Genomic DNA, 26,238 nt, shown 5'->3' with positions numbered 1-26,238 from the left:
TAATATTTTCAACTGTAACCCTCATCATCTGGAGGGAGGAAGGAAGGCAGAGGTTATAAGTGGGGAGAAAGATAGGAATTTGAAAATATGTCACAATCCCTTTGTGTGAATTGAAAATAGATGGACACAACACAAGAATATAAATTTCATGAAAATAGGTCTGTCTGTAGTAAACATGCAAGAAAGGTTGCTGATGGGAAGGGGAATGGGAGCGCAGGCAGAGGGAAATAAATGACAGCAGAAATGAAAAATTCAGTTAAAAGTTTGAAAGGTAAAGTTGGGGACACTTGCTATAAGATGGAGCAAAAAAGAGAAAGAGGTAAAAAGTGGAAGAGAAAAAGAGTAATAAATAAGAGGGCCAGTCTAGGAGACCCTATATGTGTATAAAAAAACAGTCCAGAATGAGAGAACAAAGAAGGGAATGTAAACAACAAAGAAATAATTCAAGGTAATTCTCCTGTATGGTTTGATGTTAGATTGGAGAGAGAAGGTAGACTAGAATGAGAGTGGAGATGTGTACATAGTTAAATCATAACGATTCTCAAAGGTCGCTTTAAGGAACCTTTGCTACAGCTAATCCTCCTGCGTAGAATGGCTGTCAAGGCTCTCTTAACCTGGACAGGAATTTTTACATAATGTTCAAGACCCAAGGTAACATCACTGACTAGGGAAGCCATCCTGGACTCATTTAGCCAAAGTAAACAGTTCTTCCAACATGTTATAGAACTCAGTACATTAGAATAAATTATTAATTGGTGTCTCTTTTATCTCCTAGAAGGAGGTATGCTTTTTGAGGGCAGAAGCCAGAGTGGGGCTCATTCATCTTTCAAGTCACAATGGTGGTAATTCAATAATCTTTTGTTCTAACTTGGCCCCACATCAGGAATTTCTCAGTTCACAAACTTTACCCTTTCCCAAACAGCAAGTAAGGTGAAGACAAAGTGATACCTCCATTTTTGTGCCAGAAAGTTGAGGGTGAGTGCAAGGGAACAGCCATCACAGTCAAGTACAGAGCACTCCACACACCTTACTTATCACCAGGGCCCACAGCCAGCCTACAAGGCAGGCACTATCATCCCCACTGTACAGATGGAGAAATTGAACCTGCCACCCAAAGTCATAAACCAGGTCTTATTCCCAGCCATGCCACCCTTTTTCCTCAACATTCATTGTAATTTTTGCAATTATAATGTTCCATTCCTAGTACTTCACATCAATTAACTCATTCCTAGTGTACTAATGTCTGGCCTCCATGATTACAACACTACATCATTCACTCGCTGTGAAAAATAACCCACTCTTTAAAAAGAGTCAATATGAATCTAATTTCCTGATTCACAGTTGTGTCTTTCGGCTTAGGCACTCTACCTTTTGTGTCCACATACGTGTCCTGTCTTACTTTTAGTAGGAATACATTTCACTGATTTTAAAGTAGGGGGTCCACCATATGGAATACAGATTGTCCTTCCCAGTTTTATTTGTCCTTACACAGGATGAAAGCATACAGCGTACTGCAGACAGAGGAGTATGATAATCGCCTGTGTCTTTAAATAAGAAAAGCCCTGCCCCTCCTCCAGGAGCTCCTGGGAGACTGCTAGGAACTGCGGGCTGAGGGCTGCCCGCGGGCGATTGGAATGCCCAGTCACGGAGGAGCAGCCTCCGCCCGCCACCCTGGTCTTCCGCTGTCCACGCGTCGGAGCTGGAGTCAGAGCGAGCAGGCAACGACCCGAGAGCCGCGGCTCCGGAATTCGAGGGCCGCGCATGGACGCTCCCGGGGACCCCGAGGGCTCACGTGCCCCAGGAGGTGACCGAGAGGGGCGCGGCCGCACGTGCCTAGTGGCTTGGGTCCTGTCTCTATATCAACTATTGAATTAGCTTCTTTTGTTTCCGAGACCATCGAAAAAGCTGGGGACTGACTGTGGGTTTGGGGGCAGCGAAACCCTTAAGGGGGTTCAAGTTCGGGCACTAGCGTTGGTGTGGTCTCTACTTCCCTTTAGCTCTGCTTTTAAGTATTGTGTTTATGAATGCATTTTAATAAGCATGCCATTGGATGGACGCAAAGCATTACATGTGGAGGTCTCACTGTTGTTCCCGGCTCTTTAACTTTCAGTTCCCTTTCTGCTGTACTACACAGTGTTTGCAACGATTCTTGACTTCCTCATCTTGCACTGATTTTTTTCACCTGCACTGCAATGCCAAACGGAAAAATCAAGCAAAGCAAACATGTTTTTCTTACTTAAATGTCTTTATTTCTCCAAACCACTTAGTTTAACAGTGGCTGATAGATTTACTGGATGTTTGAAACTGAGTAATTGACCTGGTGTTTTTAAGTTAAATGAAAATTTAGCCCTTGGAATAAGTATCAAATTAATTGTTACAAAGGGCCTGTAATTAGTATTTAAAAAAAAAATAAAAGGAGTGATTTACAGGTGTGTGGGACCTGCCTTTCCAGGGCATACCATGTAAGTAATGATTCACCAACTGAATGCTTTCGTTTGTTTTTCTCCTTACACTTCACTTCCATGCTGCCCTAGAATGCTTAATAAACAGCTGACATCACACACCTAAAACATTATTAGTTCATGTAGCAGATGAAGCTAGTAACTTGAGAAATTACATTATATTTCAGAGAGCAGTACCCCTCAGACAGCACCCTGTAACCCCATCCTTCTTGAATTTATTCAAGGTGAAGGAACTAGGCCTCATGGTGAAGGCAAAACAGAGAAGATGGTTTGATAAATTCTGTACTGAAATTCTAATGTGCAACACATGTCAATGAAAGTGAAATGTTTTCAAAATTGCAGTGATGTCCAAGGATTATGTTACATTTGGTCACTTATGCTACATGGAAGATAGCCCTCAGCTCAGTAAATGTTGTCTAATTTAGAGTCCATAGTCCGTGCATAGAAGTGGTGTTTGTGTACTTGGATCAGTAGTTCCAATTACATGCCAATAACTGTTTGCATTTTAGGTGATGACCCTACAGAAAGTGCAAGAGAGGCACCCAACCGGCTTTCGAGAGAACAGATTTTTGCACTGATATCAGCAGCTTCCATTAACTTAGGCTCTATGATGTACTATTCTATCCTTGGACCCTTTTTCCCCAAGGAGGTGAGGCATTTTTATATCCTCATGAAGTCTTGATTACTTAAAGCCTTTTTAATCATTTACTTTTGTAATATGTAAAATGTAAAGATGTGCATATGGTAAAGATGATGTGTAGATCTTCAGCCAACAGAAGACTTCTTGCAGAATATTTGGTACCAGAAAAAGAAGATCCAGTCAAGAAGAACATCATCCTGGGAGATAATTCACCTAAATATAATTGACCTTCTTTGCTTATTGTGTAGTTTGATTAACCTTGATTTGCTTGCTGCTATTTAAAAAAGGGGCTGCACTGAATAACAGATTTTTAACGTTACTGCAAGAGATCCATGCTAAGACAGTAAAGGAAGCTATGGTCCACTAAATTTCCTTTTCTGACTTGAATGTCTTATGGAATTGAGAGGCAGTGTTTGTACCAAGGAAGAATTCTCATTAATCTTCACTAGTTCCTTCTAATCCTAGCCTTTTAAATGGTGTTAGGGTCTATAGTTAATGGCATAGATTCAAAAGGAAAACCCTCTGGAATCTGAGGGTGATAGGACATAGTGTGAAAGGAATGGTACTGGCTTGGCCGAGTGCAGATAACATGCCCATACGTTTCACTTCTTGTTCTTTGCCAAAGACTCGGTGCACTGGCCCCTCAGTTCCTCTCACTGCTTTGGTAAAATGTGGCCTTCATTCATTGTACAACAAAAGAGGATAAACATGGCTTGTCTGCTAAAGACCCATGCAACCCTGTTCCCAGACAGTGATGTTGCATTTCCAGTGTACTTTCCCAGTTGTCCCAATTGTCTCTGCAGCTACTCCATGAGACAGGCAGAGTAGTAAGATTCTCATCATGTTGTGAATGAAGAAACAGACTCAGAACAGAAGCGGGCCCAATCCAGTCCTGTTCACTGAATGGGAGTGGGAGGCTGAATGACTTTGGATGCTAGATCAGAAAAAGGATCAGGAAAATGTCCCTCTTTTGTCTGTCCGTTGGGAGTGAAAAAATATGAAAAAAAATGTTGCAGAGTATTTGGACATATTTTAAGGAGAGGATTTCCAAAATGTTATGAGACTCTAGAGGAAAAATGGGTTAATTTTATCATGAATGCAGAAGTGTGTGTGTGTGGGGGGGGGGTTAGGGAGGGAAGGTCAAGAAAGGGTGGTACTGAATGGGACTTCACAGGATAAATCCAAGGTGGGTCTTGAAAATGGTAGGCCCCCAGGTGAACAACAGAGGTGGGATGCTCTAGGAAACAGCTTGAGATAGTCACAGGATTAGCACAGTAAACCCCGTGTTCTTGAGGAGCAGCAGCCGAGTTGGTGAGGCTTGGGCCTGGGGTGGACTGAGGCCTGGTTGGCGCCAGAGGACCTGAGGAGGCAGGTTGGGATTAGAATGCAAAGGTCCTCCCATGCCTGCCAGAGATTTAGTCAGTGAGATGTCAGCAGAGGTGCTTCTCTGTGTTCTCTTCAAAGAGTTTAAGTGTTCGAGTCTTATGTTTAAGTCTTTATAATTTGTTTTGAGTTGATTTTGTGAATACTGTAAATTAGGGGTTCAATTTAATTCTGTTTCATATGGGTATCCAGTTTTAACATCACCAGTTCTTGAGGAGAATGTTTATTCCCCATCATGTGTCCTTGGCGCTTCTGTGAAAGATCAATGAACCATATGTGTGTGGCGGGTTTTCTGGGCTCTCTATTTTGCTCCATTGATCTATCTATCTGTCTTTATGCTGGGGCCATACTGTTTTAATTACTGTAGTTTTTTTTAAGATTTTGTTTATTTATCTTCAGAGAGGGAAGGGAGGGAGAGAGAGAGAGAGAGAGAGAGAGAAACATCAATGTGCGGTTGCTGGGGATCATGGCCTACAATCCAGGCATGTACCCTGACTGGGAATCGAACCTGCAATGCTTCGGTTCGCAGCCCATGCTCAATCCACTGAGCTACACCAGCCAGGGCTTAACTACTGTAGTTTTTATATTTACTTTCGAAATTAGGAAGTATGTTGCCTTCAACTTTGTTCTTCTTCTCAAGATTATAAAGCTAACAATTCTTTTTTTTTTTTTTTTAAAGATTTTATTTATTTATTTTCAGGGAGGGAAGGAAGGGGGGGAGAGAGAGAGAGAGAGAGAGAGAGAGAGAGAGAGAGAGAGAGAGACATCAATGTGCGGTTGCTGGGGGTTATGGCCTGCAACCCAGGAATGTACCCTGGCTGGGAATCGAACCTGGGACACTTTGGTTCCCAGCCCGCTCTCAATCCACTGAGCTACGCCAGCCAGGGCTTAAAGCTAACAATTCTTTAGGAGCATGGTGGTGAGTGAATTATTTTCATGTCAAAGACTAGATTTTAGTAGTTTCCCTTACTTTACCATCCTGTTTATGTTAGAATAATAATTTTTGAAATTCTTACACAGATAAAAGTTATAAGAGGATAATGCTCTCATCTAATCATCAGGTCCATTTTTCTACATTGATGCTAATTTGTTTTTCAAACTTGTTTCCTTTTCAATTTCTTTAAAGGCTGAAAAGAAAGGAGCCAGCAATACAGTTATTGGTATGATCTTTGGATGTTATGCTTTGTTTGAATTGCTAGCCTCTTTGTTATTTGGAAAATATGTAAGTATTAAGGTTCATGTGAACATTTTAATTTTTAAAAATTGTATAATGAGTTATTCTAACTTACTAGTAGAATTTCCGTTGATACTAAAACCATTATTCTTTATATATTGTGCCACTGTGACAGTTCCATTCTTAGGATTGATTGATTAGTTGGTTGACTTTTAACTTCTTTCATGTTTTAAGAGATGTATGTTTTTATGCTATTAAATATTATGGTGTGGAGGAGGGTTGAGGGTGGAGGGCCTGAGCAAAAAGGAAAAAGGACTCTTGGACATGGACAACAGTGTGGTGATTGCAGGGGGAAGGGGGTATAAGGGCACTGAATGGTAATGGGAAAAATACAATAGAAAATTAATTAATGTGTTTATTTATTAAAAATAAATATTGATTGAGGGAACTGTTCATCTATTTCCAAAATTGTATATTTCCTGATACAATGGACTTGTTTATGCCAATTCAGACTTGTGACAGTCATAAATTTACCACTCTTTTTTGATATTTATTATAGCTTGTACATATTGGAGCGAAATTTATGTTTGTAGCAGGAATGTTTGTCTCAGGAGGAGTTACAGTTCTCTTTGGGTGAGTCGTATTTTGGTGTGGGTGGGGTGCTGCTCTTTTCAATGAGTACTGTTAAAAAAGAAAAGGATAAACACCAGCTTGGCCTTTGAGACTTGCCCTGTTCTCTTTTAGTGTGTTGGACCAAGTTCCAGAAGGACCAATATACATTGCTCTGTGTTTTCTAGTGAGAATAATAGATGCAATAAGCTTTGCCGCAGCAATAACTGCATCTTCTTCTATCCTCACAAAGACTTTCCCAAATAATGTAGCTACAGTACTGGTATGTAGTTTATGAATTTTTTCCTATTCTATTTTTAGTATAGGCTAAAATATTTGTTTTACCTTTCAAGTTAAAGCTGGGGTTCATTTTCTTAGGACTTCTTTTTTCTACAATCTGTGTTTGTACATTTGGCAGCAGGCTGTCAATAAATGTATCATTAATCTCACTTAGGTCTCTTCCTGGGCTTAGAATCCCCTGAACAAGCAGTTGGACAGGTAAATGTAGTCGAAGCCAAATATTCTTTTTATCACTTTTGTTTTTTTTTAAAGATTTCACTTATTTTTAGAGAAAAGTGAAAGGAAGGAGAGAAACATTGATTGGTTGCCTCTCACATGCCCTCAACAGGGGACCTGGCCCACAACCCAAGGATGTGCCCTGAGGGGGAATCAAACTTGCGACCTTCTGGTTCTCAGGCCAGTGCTCAATCCACTGAACCACACCCAGCCAGGACTCATTTTTGTTTTTTTAAAGATACCCCCATAGTAGTATTTTGCTGTCACTCTGTAGCCAAGGTTGGGGCTCAGCTGCCTGAAGCATTCCTTTACTTAAGAGAAGGGTTATCTCTAGTGGTCTAGTGGCCAAACATTTGATTTATCCTCGAGTCCTTCCTCCACTTTCCCCAGGTTCATGGGAGAGATCTTAAAGACCATCTGGAAATTCACAGGTGCCTTTTGCTGCCTGTCTGAGGAATACCCTCTTATTTTGCCATAAAAACCCAGACACTGGTGTTGATGTACTTCTCATATATTGCCTAGGTGCTTAGAGATCTGGTATTAGGGACATACCAGATTCCTGTCCCAGCTCTTGGCTTCTGCCTCCTTGACCCCAGCTCTTGGGTTCTGCCTCCTTGACCGAAGGCTTTCTTGTAGCTCTCTTCTTGGACCCATGCATCTCTGAAGAACCAGGGTCTGTCCGGAGACCAGATGTCACCCCAGAGCATATAATTGTCCTCTGGACCTCAGGTCTAATCAGCTTAGTACCAAGCACTCCCTCATTTACCCATATTAATCTATGTTAAAAAGTTGTGACCATTAAATAAACTATTTGCTGTGTAGATGGTTCTTCCACTTTTTATTTTATGTACAGAGCTGGATGTGTTGATTTTAGGATAGGCTTATTCTGTAGCTGTTCAGCATGTGGTCATGGCCATGGTGACAGGTACACTGTTTACATTTCCTAGGAATATGTTCCTTAAAGAGGATTCAGAAGACTAATCTGTTGACATGGTCCATAAAACAAGGTTTTGTGGCTAACCATGTTTGAGTGTGCATATAGAGTGTGTTAAGACTGAGAAATTCTATAGTGGAGATAGTGTATTTAATGTTCCACAACCCAATTTGACTATGCAACCCCTTTTCCTTAAAGACTTTTAAAGAACTGGTTTTTGGCAGAATGCTCTGGAAAATGCTGCCCAAGAAATTCCTATGATTCAACAGTCCTTCTGATCGACAGGGGAAAACAGTGTTGGCACACCAACTTTCTATATAAAATTGCAGCCAAAAGATGACTGCCTAACACGGTGGTTGATCTGGATAACATTGTCATGATGAAGTGTAGAATTCCTACATTCTTTATGAAACGTTGCAAATTATTTAGTGGACTAGTCTTCTGTCTTTGTGAGGTCTGAGGATATTAGGTTGCAAGCCATGGGTCTCTGTTTAAAGCCTCTAAACTAGATTTATTTAAAATGGTGCAATTTCTGTAAGAGTTCTGCAATAGCCAACTATTTTCCATAGCATTGTTTTATTTATTTTAATTTTAAGAAAATAATTGTATATGGTATGAAATTTAAAAGTTACCAAAGGAAATATTATATATAGTGAATATATTCTATACATTAATATTACCCAGCCTTCATAGACACACCTGTTGTCCAGGCACCCAGGCCAGCGTTGCTATCCCAGAAGGCAACGTTGTTACAGGTTTCTTCCCCAGTGATTCCGTGTGTTCATGTAGCATGACTCCCTCCATTTTCTCTGCACCTGTGATAGCATACCCTCTCTTACTTATTACACGGACATTGAAATTATCTTCAAGATCTTTCTGTATCTATATATGAAAAGTTCCTTGCTCTTTGCTTCTGTTTAATGGCTATATAGTCCTTCACTGTTTGTATGGCTATAACCTAGTTTATTTAATTTGATGAATATCTAGGTTGTTTACATCTTTTGCTCTTGTAAATAGTGCTACAGACATAAGCTTGTACATATACCACATCACACCTTTACGGCTGTACCTGGAAGTTTAGTTCCCAGAAGTGGTGTTCTTGGTCAGAGAATGTGTGCATTTGTAATGACTGGTCTGCCAAATTGCCCTCCGGTAGTCACTCACCAGCAATGCCCGAGGGTGCCTCTTTCCTCAAATTCTTGAGAGTGTAGAGAGTTTGACAGGCGATAGGTAAACATGGTTCATTTCAGTGTTCACTTCTTTGAAAAGTGAAGGTGGGCTTCTTTTTATCTGCCTAAGAGCTCTGTGTTTCATTTTATGTATCAACAGTCTCTTTATAACATTTGCCTATTTTCCTATTATATTGTTCATTTTTTTCTCATTGATTAGTAGTATCTTTTTTCTCTTGATATATTTGGGAAATTGGTCCTTTGTCAGTATTTTTTCTCTGTTCTTTGTCTTTTGATGTGTCTCGCCATGCATAGTTTTTCTTATTTTTATGTAACCAGATTTATCAATCTTTTCTTTTGTAACTTCTGAGTTTTTGTGTCATCATTAGAAAATTTCCCATACCATAAGAATTAAAGAACAAAAAAAGCTCCCATATTTATTTTTTAGTACTTTTATGATATCAATATGCATGTTTAAATTTTGTGTCTGCCTTGAGCTTGCATGTATGTGCATGTGTATTTTGAAGTAGGTAGAATTTTTTCAGATTGTGACCGTTAAATCTTTATTTGTTAATTTTTTGTACAAAATATATTAACTCAATTTTTTTTGTTTCCCCATTTGTAGGGAAGTCTTGAGATTTTTTCTGGACTGGGACTGGTGCTAGGGCCTCCTTTAGGTGGCTTCTTGTATCAGTCCTTCGGCTATGAGGTGCCTTTCATTTCTCTGGGGTGCATAATTTTGCTGATGGTACCACTCAACATGTACATCTTACCTAATTATGGTAAGACTACATTTATTACTCATCTTAAGAACCTTAAGTTTAAGTATCTACATGCCTTTGTAGGAGACCAATTTAACATATACTCACTTTTATTTTATATAGCCAATAGTATGTTTTTAGAGCACCCTGAAATAACTGGTTCTATTTTCAGAAATATCCTGTAAGCCATCAGTTTATGTACATTTCTGTATATTAGAAATTTTTCTGACCTTTAGGACCAGCAAATACTTAATTCCTTATCATAAAACATCGCCATATGCAGTGTGCTCAAAGGTCACTGTGGACTTAAATATTCAGCATGACAAGTTACCGTACGCCACACGTGGCTCCGTCTTCTCAGAAGGCTGTGAAGGCAGGAGGGCATGGCCCACCTTCCTCCCCACTGTCCTTGCAACCAACCATCTGTGCAGCTTGGCCTTCTGAGAGGAATGCATCTGAATTGAGGGGAGCAGAGAGAGTACCCAAGTAGTTGGGAAGAGCTTCCTAGGAGATTCCGCTGTGTGTCTGTTGAAGCAGGTATCACCCTAAGTTCCCATTACCCGAGTTTCTTCAACAGCTTAATTAAACTCATTGTATGTTTGTTTTCACGGACATTCTTACTATTTTGATGACCCCTTTTCATACTTTGGATTTAGAGAAGGGAACCATTTATGCCAGATCATTTTGTCTTACTCCACAAATCTATAATGCCTTTTATATGCATAGTAAGTATAACTGGTTAAAGTTGATCTTTTATGATTTATATCTTAAAGGTGACTAATAAACATCTATAATGTACAATTCAAAATCCACACAAAGTATTCTCCCTGCTGACACTACCACACTGAGCCACATGGTGGTGCTTGGCCTCTTTATAGTCTAACTACACGCACTCCTTCAGCAGTTGAGTGTCCTGGGCTGTGCTCAGATTTGGCTTACCATTGAATATTTGGCCCATAATTAAGAAACTAACACTACGGTTTAACTTTATCCCCCATATTCTGACAAAGTCTAAACGAAGCACTTAAAATAGTTGAACCACTCTTTGTGGGTTTTTTTTATTTTTTAATATATTTTATTAATTATGCCATTACAGTTGTCCCATTTCCCCCCTTCATTCCCCTCCACCCTGCACACCCTCTCCCACCCACATTCCCCCCTTTAGTTCATGTCCATGTGTCAATAAGTTCTTTAGCTTCTACATTCCCCATACTATTCTTGCCCTCCCCCTGTCTATTTTCTACCTACAATCTATGCTACTTATTCTCCATACCTTTTACCCCCTCTCTCCTCCTCCCACTCCTGTTGCTAACACTCCATGTGATCTCCATTTCTATTATTCTGTTCCTGTTCTAGTTGTTTGCTAAGTTTCTTTTTGCTTTTGTTTTAGGTGTGGTTGTTAATAATTGTAGGTTTACTATCATTTTACTATACATGTTTTTTATCTTCTTTTTCTTAGATAAGTCCCTTTAACATTTCATAAAATAAGGGCTTGGTGATGATGAACTCCTTTAACTTGACCTTATCTGAGAAGCACTTTATCTGCCCTTCCATTGTAAATGAAAGCTTTGCTGGATAGAGCAATCTGGGATGTAGGTCCTTGCCTTTCATGACTTGGAATACTTCTTTCCAGCCCCTTCTTGCCTGTAAAATCTCTTTTGAGAAATCAGCTGACAGTCTGATGGAACTCCTTTGTAGGTTACTGTCTCCTTGTCTCTTGCTGCTTCTAGGATTCTCTCCTTCATTTTTACCTTGGCTAATGTAATTATGATCTTTGTGTTTTTTGTACTTTGTTCCATAATGGCTCATTATTCAACAAGCATTGATTGAGTAATGAACCATGCTGGGTGCCAGTGGAGAAATGAGGATATACAAGTGCTGATCCTGGTTCTCAGAGACCTTCCTTGTCCCGACTTGGCCAGTTCCACCTGTGGCCGGGGCCACTGCCAAAGGCTCCTGACTGGTGCCTGACTCCATTCTCCACAAGGCCACAGAAAGTTCTCTCTGAACCACAGATCTTATTCTCAGCCCTTGTTCAAAGTCCCTCGAGTTTCTCGGGTTTCTTAGCATATTTTGCAAAGTCCTGCATAATCACATCTCTACATTCTCCTGCAGTATGATCTTTCCCCATTGCAGAGACATCCTCTGCCCCAGTCTCCTCCTCCAACTTTCTCTTCTTTCATTTCTGCAAACACAGAATAGTTTCCTCACTTCTGAGTCTTGCACTGTGCCATCCCTGGAACTGTATGCCTGGAGTATGCTTTCCTCCTCTTAGCTTGCTCATCGCAAACTTATCTTTAGGCATCAACTTAGATACTACTTTTGGAAAGACTTTTTTTATATAGTGTTCCTTGTTTTTTGTTTGTTTGATTGTTTTAAGAAAATGTTCTCATGTGCCTCAGTAGGCACCCTGCTAGCTCCATCTTACCTTCCTCCACTTCTCTCTGAAGACAGGGCCTGAGTTGGTTCTCTTTGCCTTTGCATGCCCAGCATTTTGCATGGTACCTGGCTCAGCAAAGATTTTGTTTAGTAAATTAATTGAAAGCTAGAAAAGCCATCAAACAACAGTAAACTGTGAAAAAGTAAATATAGCTTAGGTGCTAAAATATATCGTATAGATGGAATTCTACTCGGCTGTATAAAAAAGAAGAAAATTTTACCCTTTACAACAGCAAGGATGGACCTGGAGAACATTATGCTAAGTGAAATAAGACAGAGAATGACAAATACCATATGATTTCACTTATATGTGGAATTTAATGAATAAACTGATGTAAGAGCAAAACAGAAACAGACTCATAGATGGAGGACAGATGACAGCTAGTGGTGGCGGGGGTGAAGGTTAGGGTGGAGGGACTGAGCAAAAAGGAGAAAGGACTTACGGACATGGGCAACAGTGTGGTGACTACTAGGGGCAGGGGAATATAAGGGGACTAATTGGTAATGGGAAAATGCAATAAAGAGTAAAATAAAATAAAATAATAAAATAAAGTAAATACAACACAATAAAATAAATAAAATGTATAGACTTGAAGTACAGCAGGAAACCAGAGAAAGGTAAAATCTGTGGAATAATTAGGGCCAGAGCTAGACTTTACAAAGGGAACAGAATTTGAAAAATTAGCAGAGGAGAAATGAAAGGAGGCATAGAGTGTGACCAGAGGCTTGGAAACAGTGAAGCAGCTGAGGCAATGGTGGGAAGGGAGGCTGGTGCTCAGCTGACCATGAATGCCAAGTGCACTTCCCACATGATTCAGTAGTAGCACCCCTTTCAATCCAGTGTTTTCTTTGCTAATAGAGAAGAAATTGTCTTGTGTTCTTTGACAAACTCAGATTCCTCCTCAGCATACACACTTTGTTCCTTGATAAAGCATCTGGCTTTTCCCACGCACCAAATTAAACCTTACAGATTCGTATTCCACCCGAGGAAGGCCACAGGTTATAACCTAGAACCTATGACTCCTTCTCATGATACTCTCATTCTGGTGGACATTTTTTGAATCTGAGACACTGTTTTTAGGAAAACTGAATGTGGCCTCTAGGTTTGAATAACTTCTGCAAATATAGGTAATAAACAATTCAGGCAAACTCAGAGGTGCAGTTACTTGGATTACCAGATAATGATTGCCTTTCCAATTTTACTTTTCAACATAGGTTAAATGATAGTTAAGTGATTTTAATTACTCTAATTCCTTTTTCATTTTTACCCCGAAGAGTCAGATCCAAGTGAACACTCGTTCTGGAAACTCATCAGTTTGCCCAAGGTCGCCCTTATATCCTTCGTCATCAACTCGCTCAGCGCGTGTTTCGGCTTCCTTGATCCTACCCTGTCTCTCTTTGTTCTGAAGAAGGTGAGTAGCCTTTTAGCGGAAGAGCTCTGCATTGTTAGGGCATGGACATAATAGTTTGCTCTTGGGCCCTGCTGGGCAGGAAGTTCTCTGAGGGGCGGTAAGGAGGAGGCCAGGTGAGAACCTCACACCAAGGTAGTCTGCACCTCCATCTGACTGATGTCTCTATAACTAGGGAGGGGTCTGATTCAGTGTAACTGAAACAAACCTTTCACTAAGTGGTCCCAACATTTGTCCCCTTCTTTCTGATGCCAGGCTTGAGTTATCATAGGTCTGGCTTGTGTATCATCCTAGCTGCTTAACAAGGACACTTTTCCTGTTTGTCTGAATTTCAGTGGGAAGTGTGGGGCGCCCAGTGTCATTTAATGTCAGGTGTCCTTCTCAAACAGATTCCCTCTGAGTCCACTTACTTTTTAGGCTATTGCGTGTAATTGAATAACTATGGACTATATTAATCAGACGGGAGAGAGAAACCCAGAGCCTCTCCATTTTTTTAGTGCTGAGAAATAAATGCTGAATTCTAAAAGTTTGTTATCATAGGATTTTGTTTTTAGATATTTGTGAAAAGGATTATGAATAATGCAATAAGGAATATTACCAAGCCTGGTGGTTACTTATATTGGAGAATGAATATGTGTGTGTAAGACAGAAATGTATCAGTTGCAGCCCACACTGACTGTAGGTGAAACAGTAGAATTAGAAAAGCACAGTTACTAGAAACATACCCCTTGAAGTCACTAAAGACCGTTTTGAGTGTGTAACTACCCAAAATGGTACACTTGGAGACTATAATTTTAATGCATGGCCCAAGGTGTAAAGAATAAATAGAATATCACACTTAAGCAATGAGCATTCAGGTGGTAACATATAAGAAAAATATGTTATGTTCATGGTGACACATTCCACTCACATCAACATTGTATCTCTGTGAGAATCATTTTTCTGTCCACAAGAAGTGGTATCTAAGAAAATGGAAAAAATGTGTAACCATTCTCTAGTAAACCCAAGTCATGCATGTCGAGAGGGGAGGGAGGTGGGGGTAATGGGGGGGAAAGGGGAAGTGTCATCAAGGAACAGGTATAAAGGACACATGGACAGAGCCAAAGGGGGATAGGATCAAGGGTGGGAGGTGGGGATGGGTTGGGTGGGGGACTAGGGAGTCGGGGGAAAATGGAGACAATTATATTTGAACAACAATAAAAAATAAAAAATATATAAAGAAACTCATTTAACCTTTTATAAAAAAAGACATCTTTAGGAATGTATTTTCCTTTTTTACTATGAATTCTTTTGTCCTCTGACTTCTTACCCATTGTTTGAATCGGTGATTTGCCATGGGGTCATGGTTGCCTAGCCTTTCAGGGTAGGAGGCTCAACCCTGTCTCCGCCACGTTGTAATGTCAGAAGAAGACACATCTAACATTTGTATCTTGCTCCTGTCTTTAAAGTACTAATTATTAGCATGGGTTAATATCCATCATAAGCACTGTTAAAATGTACACTGACTTGTAAATAAATCTTATGGGCTTCATTAAGAAAATTAGTTAAGGAAATTGAGGAAAATGAGAACAACTCAGATAAGCAAAAAAAAGGTATTTATATTATGTTAGTAACAGTATCAAAGTTATGTGGTAGGTTATTGTTTGAAAAGCCTTTTAACATATATCATACTACTGAGTTATGTAAATAGATATTAATATCCCTTTGAGATGGGTTAAATAGACGATATCATCAGTGATTTTTACACCTGTGCACTCGGTCTGTGGATAGTAAGAGCCACCTCAGAGCTTGTTAGAAATTTTTGAATAAAACATTCTAGGGTGATGGACCAAGAACTTCTTTTAATAAGTTCTCCAGGTAACTTTTTATGCACACTGAAGTTTGCAAAGCATTCATTTACATATACAAAGCTATGATTTGTAGGAGCAAAATTATATGTTTAATGTCAAATGCTACAAAGCAAAAAATCTAGGACTTTTGACCTCTGGTTAGGTTTCCCGCCACAGAGAAAAAGTAATCCATTCTCAAAATCAAGACAAAAATTAGGAAGGATGCTGAGTATTATTAATAGACTGATGGTAGATAACAAGATCTGAAGGGATGGTAGAAAATAGATGTGTATTTCCAAAATGACTTAATTGTGTAACTTTAATACAAGATTTCTTTTACAGTTTAATTTACCAGCTGGATATGTGGGACTGGTATTCCTGGGTTTGGCACTGTCCTACGCCATTTCTTCACCACTCTTTGGTCTACTAAGTGATAAAATGCCAGTACGTACACTTAACTTATATTTAAGAATTGCTTTTTGTATGTTTAGACCAGTGGTTTTCCAACTGTACATCTAGATTAGAGCTCTAGAGGTCCACTGATTAGAGTTGGCATATTCATTTTTTTAAACTTCAGCTTTGTTGAGGTATAATTGACAAAACTGTAAGATATTTAAAGTGTACAACATAGTGAATTGTTATATATATGTTATATATATATAATGTATAAAATAATTTTTGTATATGTATGCATACACACATTGTGAAAGGAGTCCTTCTGTCTACTGATTAACACAGCCATCACCTCATGTATTTGTCTTTTTGGCGGGGAGGTGAGAACATTTAAGTTCTAATATGTTAAGTTTTTGAGCTTATGAAGAGGTTCCAGTGTGAGGTTCTGGTGACTTCCAACCTGCCAGCACCCTGAGCAGGTTCACTGTTAATTTCTCCATCTGGGATAAGAGGAGTCTTGTTGAAAAACTACTGGATTAAACTTTCTAAAGGAAAAAGCTCCCTTAATGAGAAAGGGTTGACTTTAGTAATTAGAGCAGAGTCCCAGAGGTGTTAGGACTTGATCAAACTGAGAGGAGATAGTTTAGTTTTTCTGTGGGAGTGAAAGGCTTCACCATGTCAATATGCATTGGTGGTCCCATAGCCATCCTGATAGGAAGTCCCTTCTACTTTTGCGAGATCTAAAGGCACCCAGTCCAGGTAACGAGTGTACAGAACTAGTGAGTGCCGTTAACCAGATCTTTAGCTTCTATGACTTCAGTGCTTATTTATCCATTTCCCTTCTTCATTAGATTTGCATATATATTTATCAGACGTAAACTACCACACATGGAGATTATTAAGAAAAGCAAGTGTCTTAAACAGTGTTTGAAACTTGGTTTTAAGACATAGTCTTATATAACTGAGCAGCTATTGTACTCCTATAATGTTTAGGCTGCATTCAAGTAGTTTATAAGGACTACTTTTAGTGGGTACTTTTTTAATGATGTAAATTTTCTAGATGTTTCCCTGCTAGGTGGTTCCTTTTCCTTGTAGTTACTACTTTTTAAATTGTTATATTTGGAAGAGTTCATCGGGCACAAAATCTGCCATCCACTCACTGCCTTTCCGAGGAATCCTTGTTTATGCACACTCCTCGTCTTGGGGTGTGTTGTCCTTGCTTTTGTGTCTACTGTCTACCTGTTTTCTCTCAAATGTAGAGGTTTGTTTTCTTCAGTGCATTTGGATTTCTTAATATCATGACTTGTGTTCATCAGTGATTTGTTTTAAGATTCTTTGTTCATAGCAGGTTTTAAGAGTTCCTTTGGTCCTTTTCTTCACCAGCATTTAAGGAAATGGTTCCTGGTTTTTGGAAACTTAATCACAGCAGGGTGCTACATGCTGTTAGGACCTGTCCCAGTCTTGCCCATTAAAAGGTAATTTTTTCTTCTTCTCTATTTTTTGTCAAATAGGGTTAAGAATTATTTTTAAAAATTGATGTAATATGGGTATAGCTTAGTATTTTGAGCCTTGTTATTGAAATAATTACCTTGATTTATGACTGTATTGAATTGTTAGACTAACAGTATTTTACCTTACTAGGAGCTAGCAGTGGTACAAACAAGAATCCATAAGATCTGTATCAAATGATAAATATGCTTATTTTCCCTTTGTGTTTCAGTTGCATGCTTGTTTGTTCCTGCCTTCCTTTGGTTGACAGTTCTTAGAATATGTTGTTTTTGCTACTTCTCCTGACTCCTTAAGGCAGAGCCCAAATCTTTTTTTTTTCCTGTATCATCCTTAGCATGTAGTAGCTGTTCATTAAAGCTTGTTTAATATAATTTATTTGCTGAATACAGTGAGCACATTACTTCTGGGATAGAGCACGATGTGGAAAAAGCAGGGATTTCAGAGTCCTACAGGCTGAGATTACACCCTGGCTTTGCCACTTACTAGCTATGTGAACTCGGGCAAGCCACTTAACTGCCAAGACTGTAGTTTTCAAATCTACAAAAAAGAGTCAGTAATAGTACTGTTGAAATAACTTTCTTTGCTCAAGAAGCCGTCCTGCCTGGGGTCCCACACCATCAAACTGAAACTTAGATAACTTTTGTGTCCTTAACCAGAAGTACAGGCTAGCCAGTCAGCCAATCCCAAAAACCAAGCCAGTCCTGGCCCTTCTCACCACAAATGGCTTTGGCTATGTAGCACCAGCCAATCAGATATTTTCTAGCTGTCTTTTCCATGTTCTTTGTACTTTATCCTATCAAAGCTTCCTGCCTTCTACCTCATTTTGCAGTTCTCCAAAAGGAGACGGTTTGGATCACCTAAATTGTTGTCTTTAATCATTTTCAAACAGTCCTTACATCACAGGGATGCTGAGGGATTCAGCCAGATAATGGATGTTAAGTAACTGGCACAGCACCCAATATGGTGCCAGTATCAGTTTCCTGTCACTTTACCACTTCTCTTCTTTGACATTTTTTAGTCAACTGAATTTCAAAACCAAGCAATTGATGGAACAACATTGGCATATGTTCCATTGGTATATGAATGCTGGCATATTCACCCATTTTGAAATGATTTTGTATGGTCATGATGAGGAAGGTTGACTCTAGACATGTGATATATGTGACGAAAGACACTGAGATATCAGGATGAATTGACCCTTCGCCCCCTTCAAATAAAAGGAGCTAAAGGATGCTGTCACTGAATGAAATGGGATCAGACAGCAGTGGGGACAAGAGTCCTGGAATCTGTGGAAGGAACTTCTCTGGGATCCTGCCTCCTCCTTATCATGAAGCTTTCTGTCTCTTAAAATGCTTACTTTTTTTTCTCCAAAACCTCTTTGCAGTCAGCTGTGGCTCCTGGTGCTGGTATTGGTTATAAATGGTGTCTCTGCCGGAATGAGCGTAATCCCAACTTTCCCAGAGATTCTCAGTTGTGCCTAGTAAGTTACTTCCATTGCTTGAAGAGCTGTATATTGAATAGTTGTGAACATCACAGGTTTTCTTGAATTTCTCAATTTTGTAAGATTCTGGATTTTTTCACAATGCTAAATCTTTATGATTTCATCTCACAAACTATTTTGATATAAATAGTATGTGCAATGATACAATATGAGTGATCATATATAGTAACATTAATACAGTAATAGCTGAAATGAGTTGTGGATAGAGGCTTAGCTTGGTTTATGCCTCTGTACAGATGTACTTTTAAAAAATAAAGCAAAATGGAAAAGCCTCAGCAATATTCCTCCCTCATAGAAGAGGTCCATGCAAAAGCATGGAGTGATTGGTAGAATAATTCTAGTACCAATTTTGACATGTGGGAGATTTCCAAGCCATTCTCTCCTATCAGCGGGGTGGCCTACAATTCATCTCAGTTCTGACAGGGACAACCCAGAGTTAGCATCAGATTTCATAGGCTGAGCAAGCACTCAGTCCCACAGGACTGCCATGCTTCAGATGCTAATCACAAGCCCAGGTTATCGCCTGTTCTGGACTGTCTGCAAATCAGATGATCCCATGATCCCTGCCTTGGGTTTGGCTAATTTGCTAGAACAGCTCATGGAACTCCAGATACCAGATTGCTTCCTAGATTATGGTTTACTAACAAAGAATTATAAAGGGCATGAATCAACAGCCAGTTGAACAGACAGACATGGTGAGGTCCGGAACAAAGGCGCTTCTGTCCTCATGGAGTGTGGGGCCCTGCACGATGGCGTGTGTAAGCATTCCAGGAAGTCCTCTGAACCCTGTCCTTTTGTTTTATTTATGGACGTTTATGGAGGTTTTATTACTTAGGCATGGCTAAGTAATTAAATCCACGGACAGTTGATTCCACCTCCAGCCCTGCTCCCCTCTCGGGTAAAAGGGTGGGGGGGACTGAAAGTTTCAACTCTCTAATCACAGGAATGGCTCTTTTGGCAACCAGTCACCATCCTCAGGTGTTTTCCAAAAGTCAACTTATCAATATAACAAAAGGCTTTTATATTGTTTTACATCAGTTAAGAAATTCCAAGGACTTTAGGAGCTCTGTGCCAGAAAACGGACTAAGATCAAATATATATTTCTTATTATAAGTCATGGTATCATACCAGAAATTTGTCACTTGGCCATCAGTCTTTTGTTTAGTATGCATGATGATGTAGAACACAAAGAGAACTTGAAGGAGTTCATTTCAAAGTGACCTTCAGGAAGGGTATTGGTAGCAGGCTGTGTTAATTCAACATCTCTCATAGAAATGAGGAGCTGCCCCTGCATTTCCTAAAAGTTGCCCATTGTTCTCTTCCCCTCTGTACATGTTCATCTCATTGTAAGAATTTCTTAATTATGTATTTTTCTTTTTCTTTTTTTTTTAAAGATTTTATTGATTTATATTTAGAGAGAGGGGAAGAGAAGGAGAGAGAGACACATCAATGTGTGGTTGCCTCCTGCATGCCCTCTCCTGGAGACCAGGATGGCAACCCTGGCATGTTCCCTGACTGGGAATCGAACTGGCAACCCTTTGGTTTGCAGGCCTTCACTCAATCCACTGAGTTACACCAGCCAGGGCTTAATTATATATTTTGTGAGCATTTAGTGCAAATGGGTCATGATTCTTAATATCATGTCTCATATATGCAAGAAAATTAATTTTTAGAACACCTTGAAGCAATCATCAGTATGAAAATCCTTCAAATTAGATTAGCTTTTTATCTTAGAAATGGAGTATTCTTGCTGTTGGTTTTGTCCAGATTATCCCTGGTTTACTTTAATTTAACTATTATACAATCTTTTTGTATCACTGAGGCTCCCCTTCCAATCACAGACACACCCTTGCCTCTCTTTGCAGTGAAAATGGATTTGAAGAAGGGTTAAGTACGCTGGCACTCGTGTCAGGCCTCTTCGGTGCAATGTGGTCAGTTGGGTGAGTAGCCATTGAATTCCATTTCCATGTGCCAGGTGGCAAATGCTTCAGCTAAATTACTGACGAGGGAATTGAGACACCAGAGGAGTTGCCCAAAGGCACAGAATTCATTTGGGGCAGAACCAGAGTTTTAACCCATGCCCTCTGACCCTAAGGTCATTGGTTATGCTAGCAGTTTCAATATCTAATCAAAATGTTCCCATGCACTTTGTCACATAAAGATCATGTTTTTAAGTTCATTTTATCAAGAGCATATCTCAGTATTTTAAATTTATTTATCTTTTACTCTCTACTAGACCAGAGGGGTAACTGGTATAGTTACCTCTTTAGTAACTCCGGTATAGTAGAGTTACCCCTCTGGTATTTCTTTTTTTTTTTTTTTTTTTTTAAGATTTTATTGGTTTATTTTTAGAGCGAGGAGAAGAGAAAGAGAAAGAGAAGGAGAGAAACATCAATGTGTGGCCCAAAGCATTCTGGCACCAATGTATGCTGGCAATGTAGATATCCTCCATAAATGTGTATGGAATTAAGCTATTTATTTATTGTTTTAAAAGATTTTATTTATTTTTAGAGAGGAAGGGAGGGAGAAAGAAAGGGAGAGAAACATCAATGTGTGGTTGCCTCTCACACGTTCCCTATTGGGGACCTGGCCTGCAACCCAGGCCTGTGCCCTGACTGGGAATCGAACTGGTGACCCTTTAATTCACAGGCTGGCACTCAGCCACTGAGCCACACCAGCCAGGGCTGGAATTAAGTTATTTTTAATACAAATACTCAGAAGAGTAGAGAGAATAATGTAAATGTTATACAAATTCTTTTGAATGCCTGTCATCTTTTTTTTTAGTATAAAGCTTCAGCTCTTCATAAGCAGTTATAATTTTACACTTGTTTAAAAGATTTAAGCATCATCATTACGAGATAGAAGTATTTTCTTAGATCCAGTGCTATGTCCAGGAATCACCTTTTTTCTTTGGTACTCGGTTCCAATTTAATGAAGACCTATGACTGAAGGATCATGCAGCCTTTAGGAAGGAACTCTTATTTTCTCCCTTTTGGCGCTACTTAATACCCTTTCTTTCCATTGTTAGTGCCTTTGTAGGACCAACACTGGGTGGATTGTTGTACGAGAAAATTGGTTTTGAATGGGCAGCAGCTGTGCAAGGTCTGTGGGCTCTGACCAGTGTGAGTAGTCAGTCTTTTTTTCCCCTTTCCCTTGCCTTTGTGGAGAAATGCTACTTGGAGAATTGACATTAACCAGTACCTTTAATTGTGTTGAAGGGATTAGTGATGGGCTTGTTTTACCTGTTGGAGTACTCAAGGAGAAGAAGGAGGTATGGTCAACTCTTGAGCTATTTTCTCCCTTTAAAAGTCATCCTGAGGGAATGAAGAAGAAATGGTATTTTTCCTCCATTCTTCCAGACAGCACATTTCTGGGCACTCTGGCCCTCGGGACTTGGTAGACATGTTTAAGGGGGTAGCTGGGTAGAGATGTAGGTACTGAGTCTTTTAAAGATGAGGAATATTGAGATTCTTCTTTTCTTGCCATCAATGTAGATCAAAACTTCAGAATACCCTTGGTACAGAGGAGGAACGAAGCACTCTTTTGCCTGATGAAAACCAGCCTTGAGAATTTTGGATTGATGCAAGGTTGGCAGATGGATGTGCCTGACCTTGAACATGAAAGTCGGAAAGTCTGAAAGGGTTTCTTGATTTTACGCACAGAGCTCCATGAACACTATCCTGGAAGTGAATGATCTATGGCATCCTGGAAGTGAACGCGTATTTTTGGGTGACCCGTGATGGGGTGCACATTACTGTTGTCCTGCGAGGCAGGCCTGCAGAACCAGCCACATTTGAAGCATTATGTATGAAAAGAGTAGTTGAAAACCAACAAAACTTTGCCTTTTTAAGTGACCAAACTTGGGCTTGAAGATGGTTTTGGACTCTAGGTCTCCTGTTTTCCTCTGTTTACTTTTTATACTTGATGCACTGATTCTGTGCCTGTACCTTTTTGTATTAACAAGGAAACAAATGATGTGCTTAAGAGAAAGAGATGACATGCTTACAGATAATATAAATATATGTAGAAAACTCAATATATGTAGAAAAATTACTATGAAATCAGTTTTTAAAAGATATACTTTATCTGTGTCCTGCGAGTTTTGTTTTTGTTCAAAGGCAAAATCCCTGCCTACCATGCAAAAAGCTCTAACATTCCCTGGCCCTCGGCTCTTCTAAAAATTTTGTGTGTAAGATAGCATAGCATTACTTGAGACTTCCATTTTTGCAACATATTTTCAAGTATGATCTGAATTTATAAACAATGCTTGGTATAACATTCACTTCCCATAATCTCTGTTTCATGCCATGGTCCGGCCGCAGCTGGGCCCAGGGGTTCCTGAAAGGTGGGTAAGGCGTTGGCGATGGGAGACAGACAACAACACGCCTCAAAGGATGGTGATGCTCTGTTCCGTTTATTGCAAGTACAAGCAGATTTTTATACTTTTATTTTTGGTAGTGATTAACATTTGCGATTAGGTAAAGCAGAAAAAAAATAATACAAAGGTAACCAGGAAAAGTACAAAAGTTTCCAAAGATTCAGTTATATTAAACAAAGATTGTTTTGACCAGGAGAGCCATAAATCAGACAATTAGAAATAGCTGTACGTACAGAGTTTGAATGTCTTATTTATTAAAATTCTCAGAATTTGTCATGGGGCAAAAGGATATGCTAGATTGAATAGAGGTTATAGGAAATTTATTATAAGGCCTTTGCAATGTCTAACTTAGCTATTTACCTTTTCTATCTAAAATGTTTCTCTATGAACAATGGACTCTGACTCCCTGGTAACTGTTTCTACGTGATTAGTTTGTAATATCTAACCAGCCTTTCTTATTTCTTTGCCTGTCTAATTCTACTTGATATATATTCCTATTCAAGGTAAAGGTAGGGCTGTTACTCCAACAACTTTTAGACATTCAGGGGCTATTTTATTAGAGGGGATTTTGTTCTCTGGTCAAGAAATTATTTTGTACAACTTCATTGAAATTATGTGAATCAATAAACCTGAAATACAGGTATCTAACAATCCCACCACCTTTTGATCACCAAAACAAACATGTAAGGAGAGATAAACAGGAAATCCAGCCACAGTAAACCTTTTCTGTTCCTTAGTTAATAAACACCAGGGAGGTCTGCTTCGAGCTAGCCTTTCCATGAAATTTAGACTATTATAAAGTACTTGGACTCCATCCTTGTTGACCATTCTAATGCCATCCTCATTATATGGTCCTGTATAAGGCAATGGGGTATCTGGAACCCTCTGGAGACTATTGGTTCCTCTTGGGGTATACCATAATTTGCCATTAATCCAATATGCTACCCAGGGGTATCCCTGGGCTGTGGGTAGGGGTCTATATAGTTTTTTCTTGTTTTCTTGAAAAACTCTTTGTATCTATGGGTAAGGAACAGGCGTGGGAAAGTGTGCCAATAATTCAGCCTGTTGTAACTGATTCATGAATTCCTTTGTGGGAACAATCAGGGATAATTTCTTATTCAGGTTTATAAACACCTTGTTTAAACAATTTGGGCAGGATTCAATAGTCTGGGGAGAACTAGTTGTCCCTTCAGAATTTCCCTCAAAGTTAATTGTTGACTCACTGTGAGCCTTTTTCTCCTCGTGGCCTGTTCTTATGGGAATCAGGGTACAAAGTAAGACCATGATTAATATTAGCAAGGAAATTATTAAGAGCAATCCCCAGGATAATTACCAACCCCCTTTGTATGCCACGCTCTCTTCCAGGAAGATGGATTCCTTGAATTCCCTCTTTCCACGTTCAGACCTTGTCAAACAACATGATTGGAAGAGGGTGTGGCAGTTTCAGTTCTACCATCTTTTCTTTAAAACCATATTTCTAGTAGATGTATCCATTCCTAGAGCAGGTAATTCCACAGGATGCTTGTGTGCTAGGAAAGGGGTTCCTCCAACTTCATGTAAAATCCATGCTATTGTTTGAAGAGAATTTCTATTATGCAACTCTTATACCTCCTGATCCATTTCTGTGGTTTAACAGCCACATTTGCCTTTTTAAAATAGAAGAAATGGTTTTATCTATTTACATATTCAAAAGTATTAAATGCCTTTTCTGAATTGATCCTGTGACAGGTGCTACAGATTTTGCTGTGATCAAGGTATACAATCTCTGCCTTTATCTAATTTATATTTCAGGGGAAAAGACAAACAATAGATAAATACCAGGATCTCTAATTGTCTTGTAGAGATGCTAGGAAGGAAAAAACAGGGTAATGTGAGAGTGGAACTGGATGGAGTTGATTGGTGTGGGGTCCTAATTCACACAAGGCCTCTCTAAGGAGGTGGGACTTTTGAACTGAGATCTGAAGGGTGAGAGTGAGACAGCCATTCTGAGGGGAAAGCAAATTACATGTGCAAAGGGCTTGATGTGGTCAAAGATGCGACCTTGGCCTGCACATCTGGAGTCAAGTAAAGAAAGGAAGTTGGGGAAGTGTAGAGGGGCCAATTTTTAGGTGGGGATGCCAGAATTTGATTCGTATTTCAGAGAGGTCATTGTGCAGGCATGCACATGTGAGTGGGGATGTGATTTAGCAGGGCTGGAGGGAGATCAATGGAAGATCCAGAGAGGCGTTAGTGGTTTGGATCAGGGATGTGGTGGTGGAGATGGAGAGAAGAGGATGTGTGTGGAAGTGGAACCAACAGGATCTGCTGATGCTGAGGGAAAAGGGGAGAGGAATTTAAGATGACTCCCAGGTTTTTGCCTGAGGGTATGGGTGTATGGTGGTACCTCCTAATGGGATGGGGAAGAAAGGGAGCAAAACAGATGCTGAAGGGGCAAATGAAACATGATGTGGTACCCTTTCACACCACCAAAGCAGGGAAAAAATATGTAAAGATGACAAAGCCAAGATCGGGGATGATGGAGAGCGACTGGAAGTAGGACAGTTTGGGGACACTTTTTGGGGGGGGGCATTAATTGCCAAAATCGAATATTCACAAATCCCATGAACTCTTCATTCTTCCGCTTCCCCCACCCCCCACCTCTCTTCGCCCTGAGATCAGAGAGTGGTCCAGTGCTGCGGGGAGGGGGACAGCGTGGGAGGAAATAGGCGGTCACCAATCCCCTTTTCCCAGATCCACACCTGGAAAGAGTGTGACTTTGGCTCACTGCATTCCTGTGGGGTGGAGAAGAGGTCCAGGTCCTGATGAGCCTAGCCTGGCTTCAATGCTTAAATCACCCTGGTCCCGCTTCAATGCTCTTCTTCTGCGAGCACGGGCGCTTGCCTAGGTGTCCCACAGCATCCACTCCCCCTCCGCCCAGGGCCAATGACACGCTGAGTGTCTGCAGTTCCGGACCTGCGGCACTCGCCGCTGTTACTGCGCCTGGGGATCCGCCAGCAGCTTCCAGCCGAGCTCCAGCGGCTGCGCCCCCAACTCCCTGACCCGGCCTCACCGTCCCGGTCTCACTCAGGACCAGCAGCCTATTACCGTTATCAGCGCTGTTGACTGTTGAGAGTTCAAAGTCAACACACAGAT

At 40.0% G+C, this 26,238-nt stretch overlaps 1 protein-coding gene across 1 annotated transcript; it reads left to right on the top strand.

Annotated features, from left to right (window-relative positions):
* Positions 1 to 1,600: 1,600 nt before the first annotated feature.
* SLC18B1 (solute carrier family 18 member B1) lies at positions 1,601 to 23,517 on the top strand. The gene is made up of 14 exons (XM_028509621.2): positions 1,601 to 1,804; positions 2,972 to 3,111; positions 5,612 to 5,707; positions 6,219 to 6,292; positions 6,404 to 6,551; positions 9,513 to 9,669; positions 13,363 to 13,499; positions 15,668 to 15,769; positions 17,102 to 17,193; positions 18,612 to 18,707; positions 20,594 to 20,668; positions 21,757 to 21,850; positions 21,947 to 21,999; positions 22,223 to 23,517. The coding sequence occupies exons 1-14, from the start codon at positions 1,762 to 1,764 to the stop codon at positions 22,293 to 22,295; spliced, it is 1,380 nt and encodes a 459-aa protein (XP_028365422.1). The 5' UTR covers positions 1,601 to 1,761; the 3' UTR covers positions 22,296 to 23,517.
* Positions 23,518 to 26,238: the final 2,721 nt, after the last annotated feature.

The sequence above is a fragment of the Phyllostomus discolor genome, chromosome 4 (assembly GCF_004126475.2).
Source record: "Phyllostomus discolor isolate MPI-MPIP mPhyDis1 chromosome 4, mPhyDis1.pri.v3, whole genome shotgun sequence".
Taxonomy (NCBI): Eukaryota; Metazoa; Chordata; class Mammalia; order Chiroptera; family Phyllostomidae; genus Phyllostomus; species Phyllostomus discolor.
Note: the sequence above shows the minus strand (reverse complement) of the source record. Positions and strands in the feature narration are given on the sequence as shown.

Coding starts and splice junctions, on each gene's coding strand:
- SLC18B1 (XM_028509621.2), top strand. CDS start 1,762: ATGGACGCTCCCGGGGACCCCGAGGGCTCACGTGCCCCAGGAG. Junction 1,805..2,971: donor GGGCTCACGTGCCCCAGGAG/GTGACCGAGAGG, acceptor TTTGCATTTTAG/GTGATGACCCTACAGAAAGT. Junction 6,552..9,512: donor ATAATGTAGCTACAGTACTG/GTATGTAGTTTA, acceptor CCCCATTTGTAG/GGAAGTCTTGAGATTTTTTC.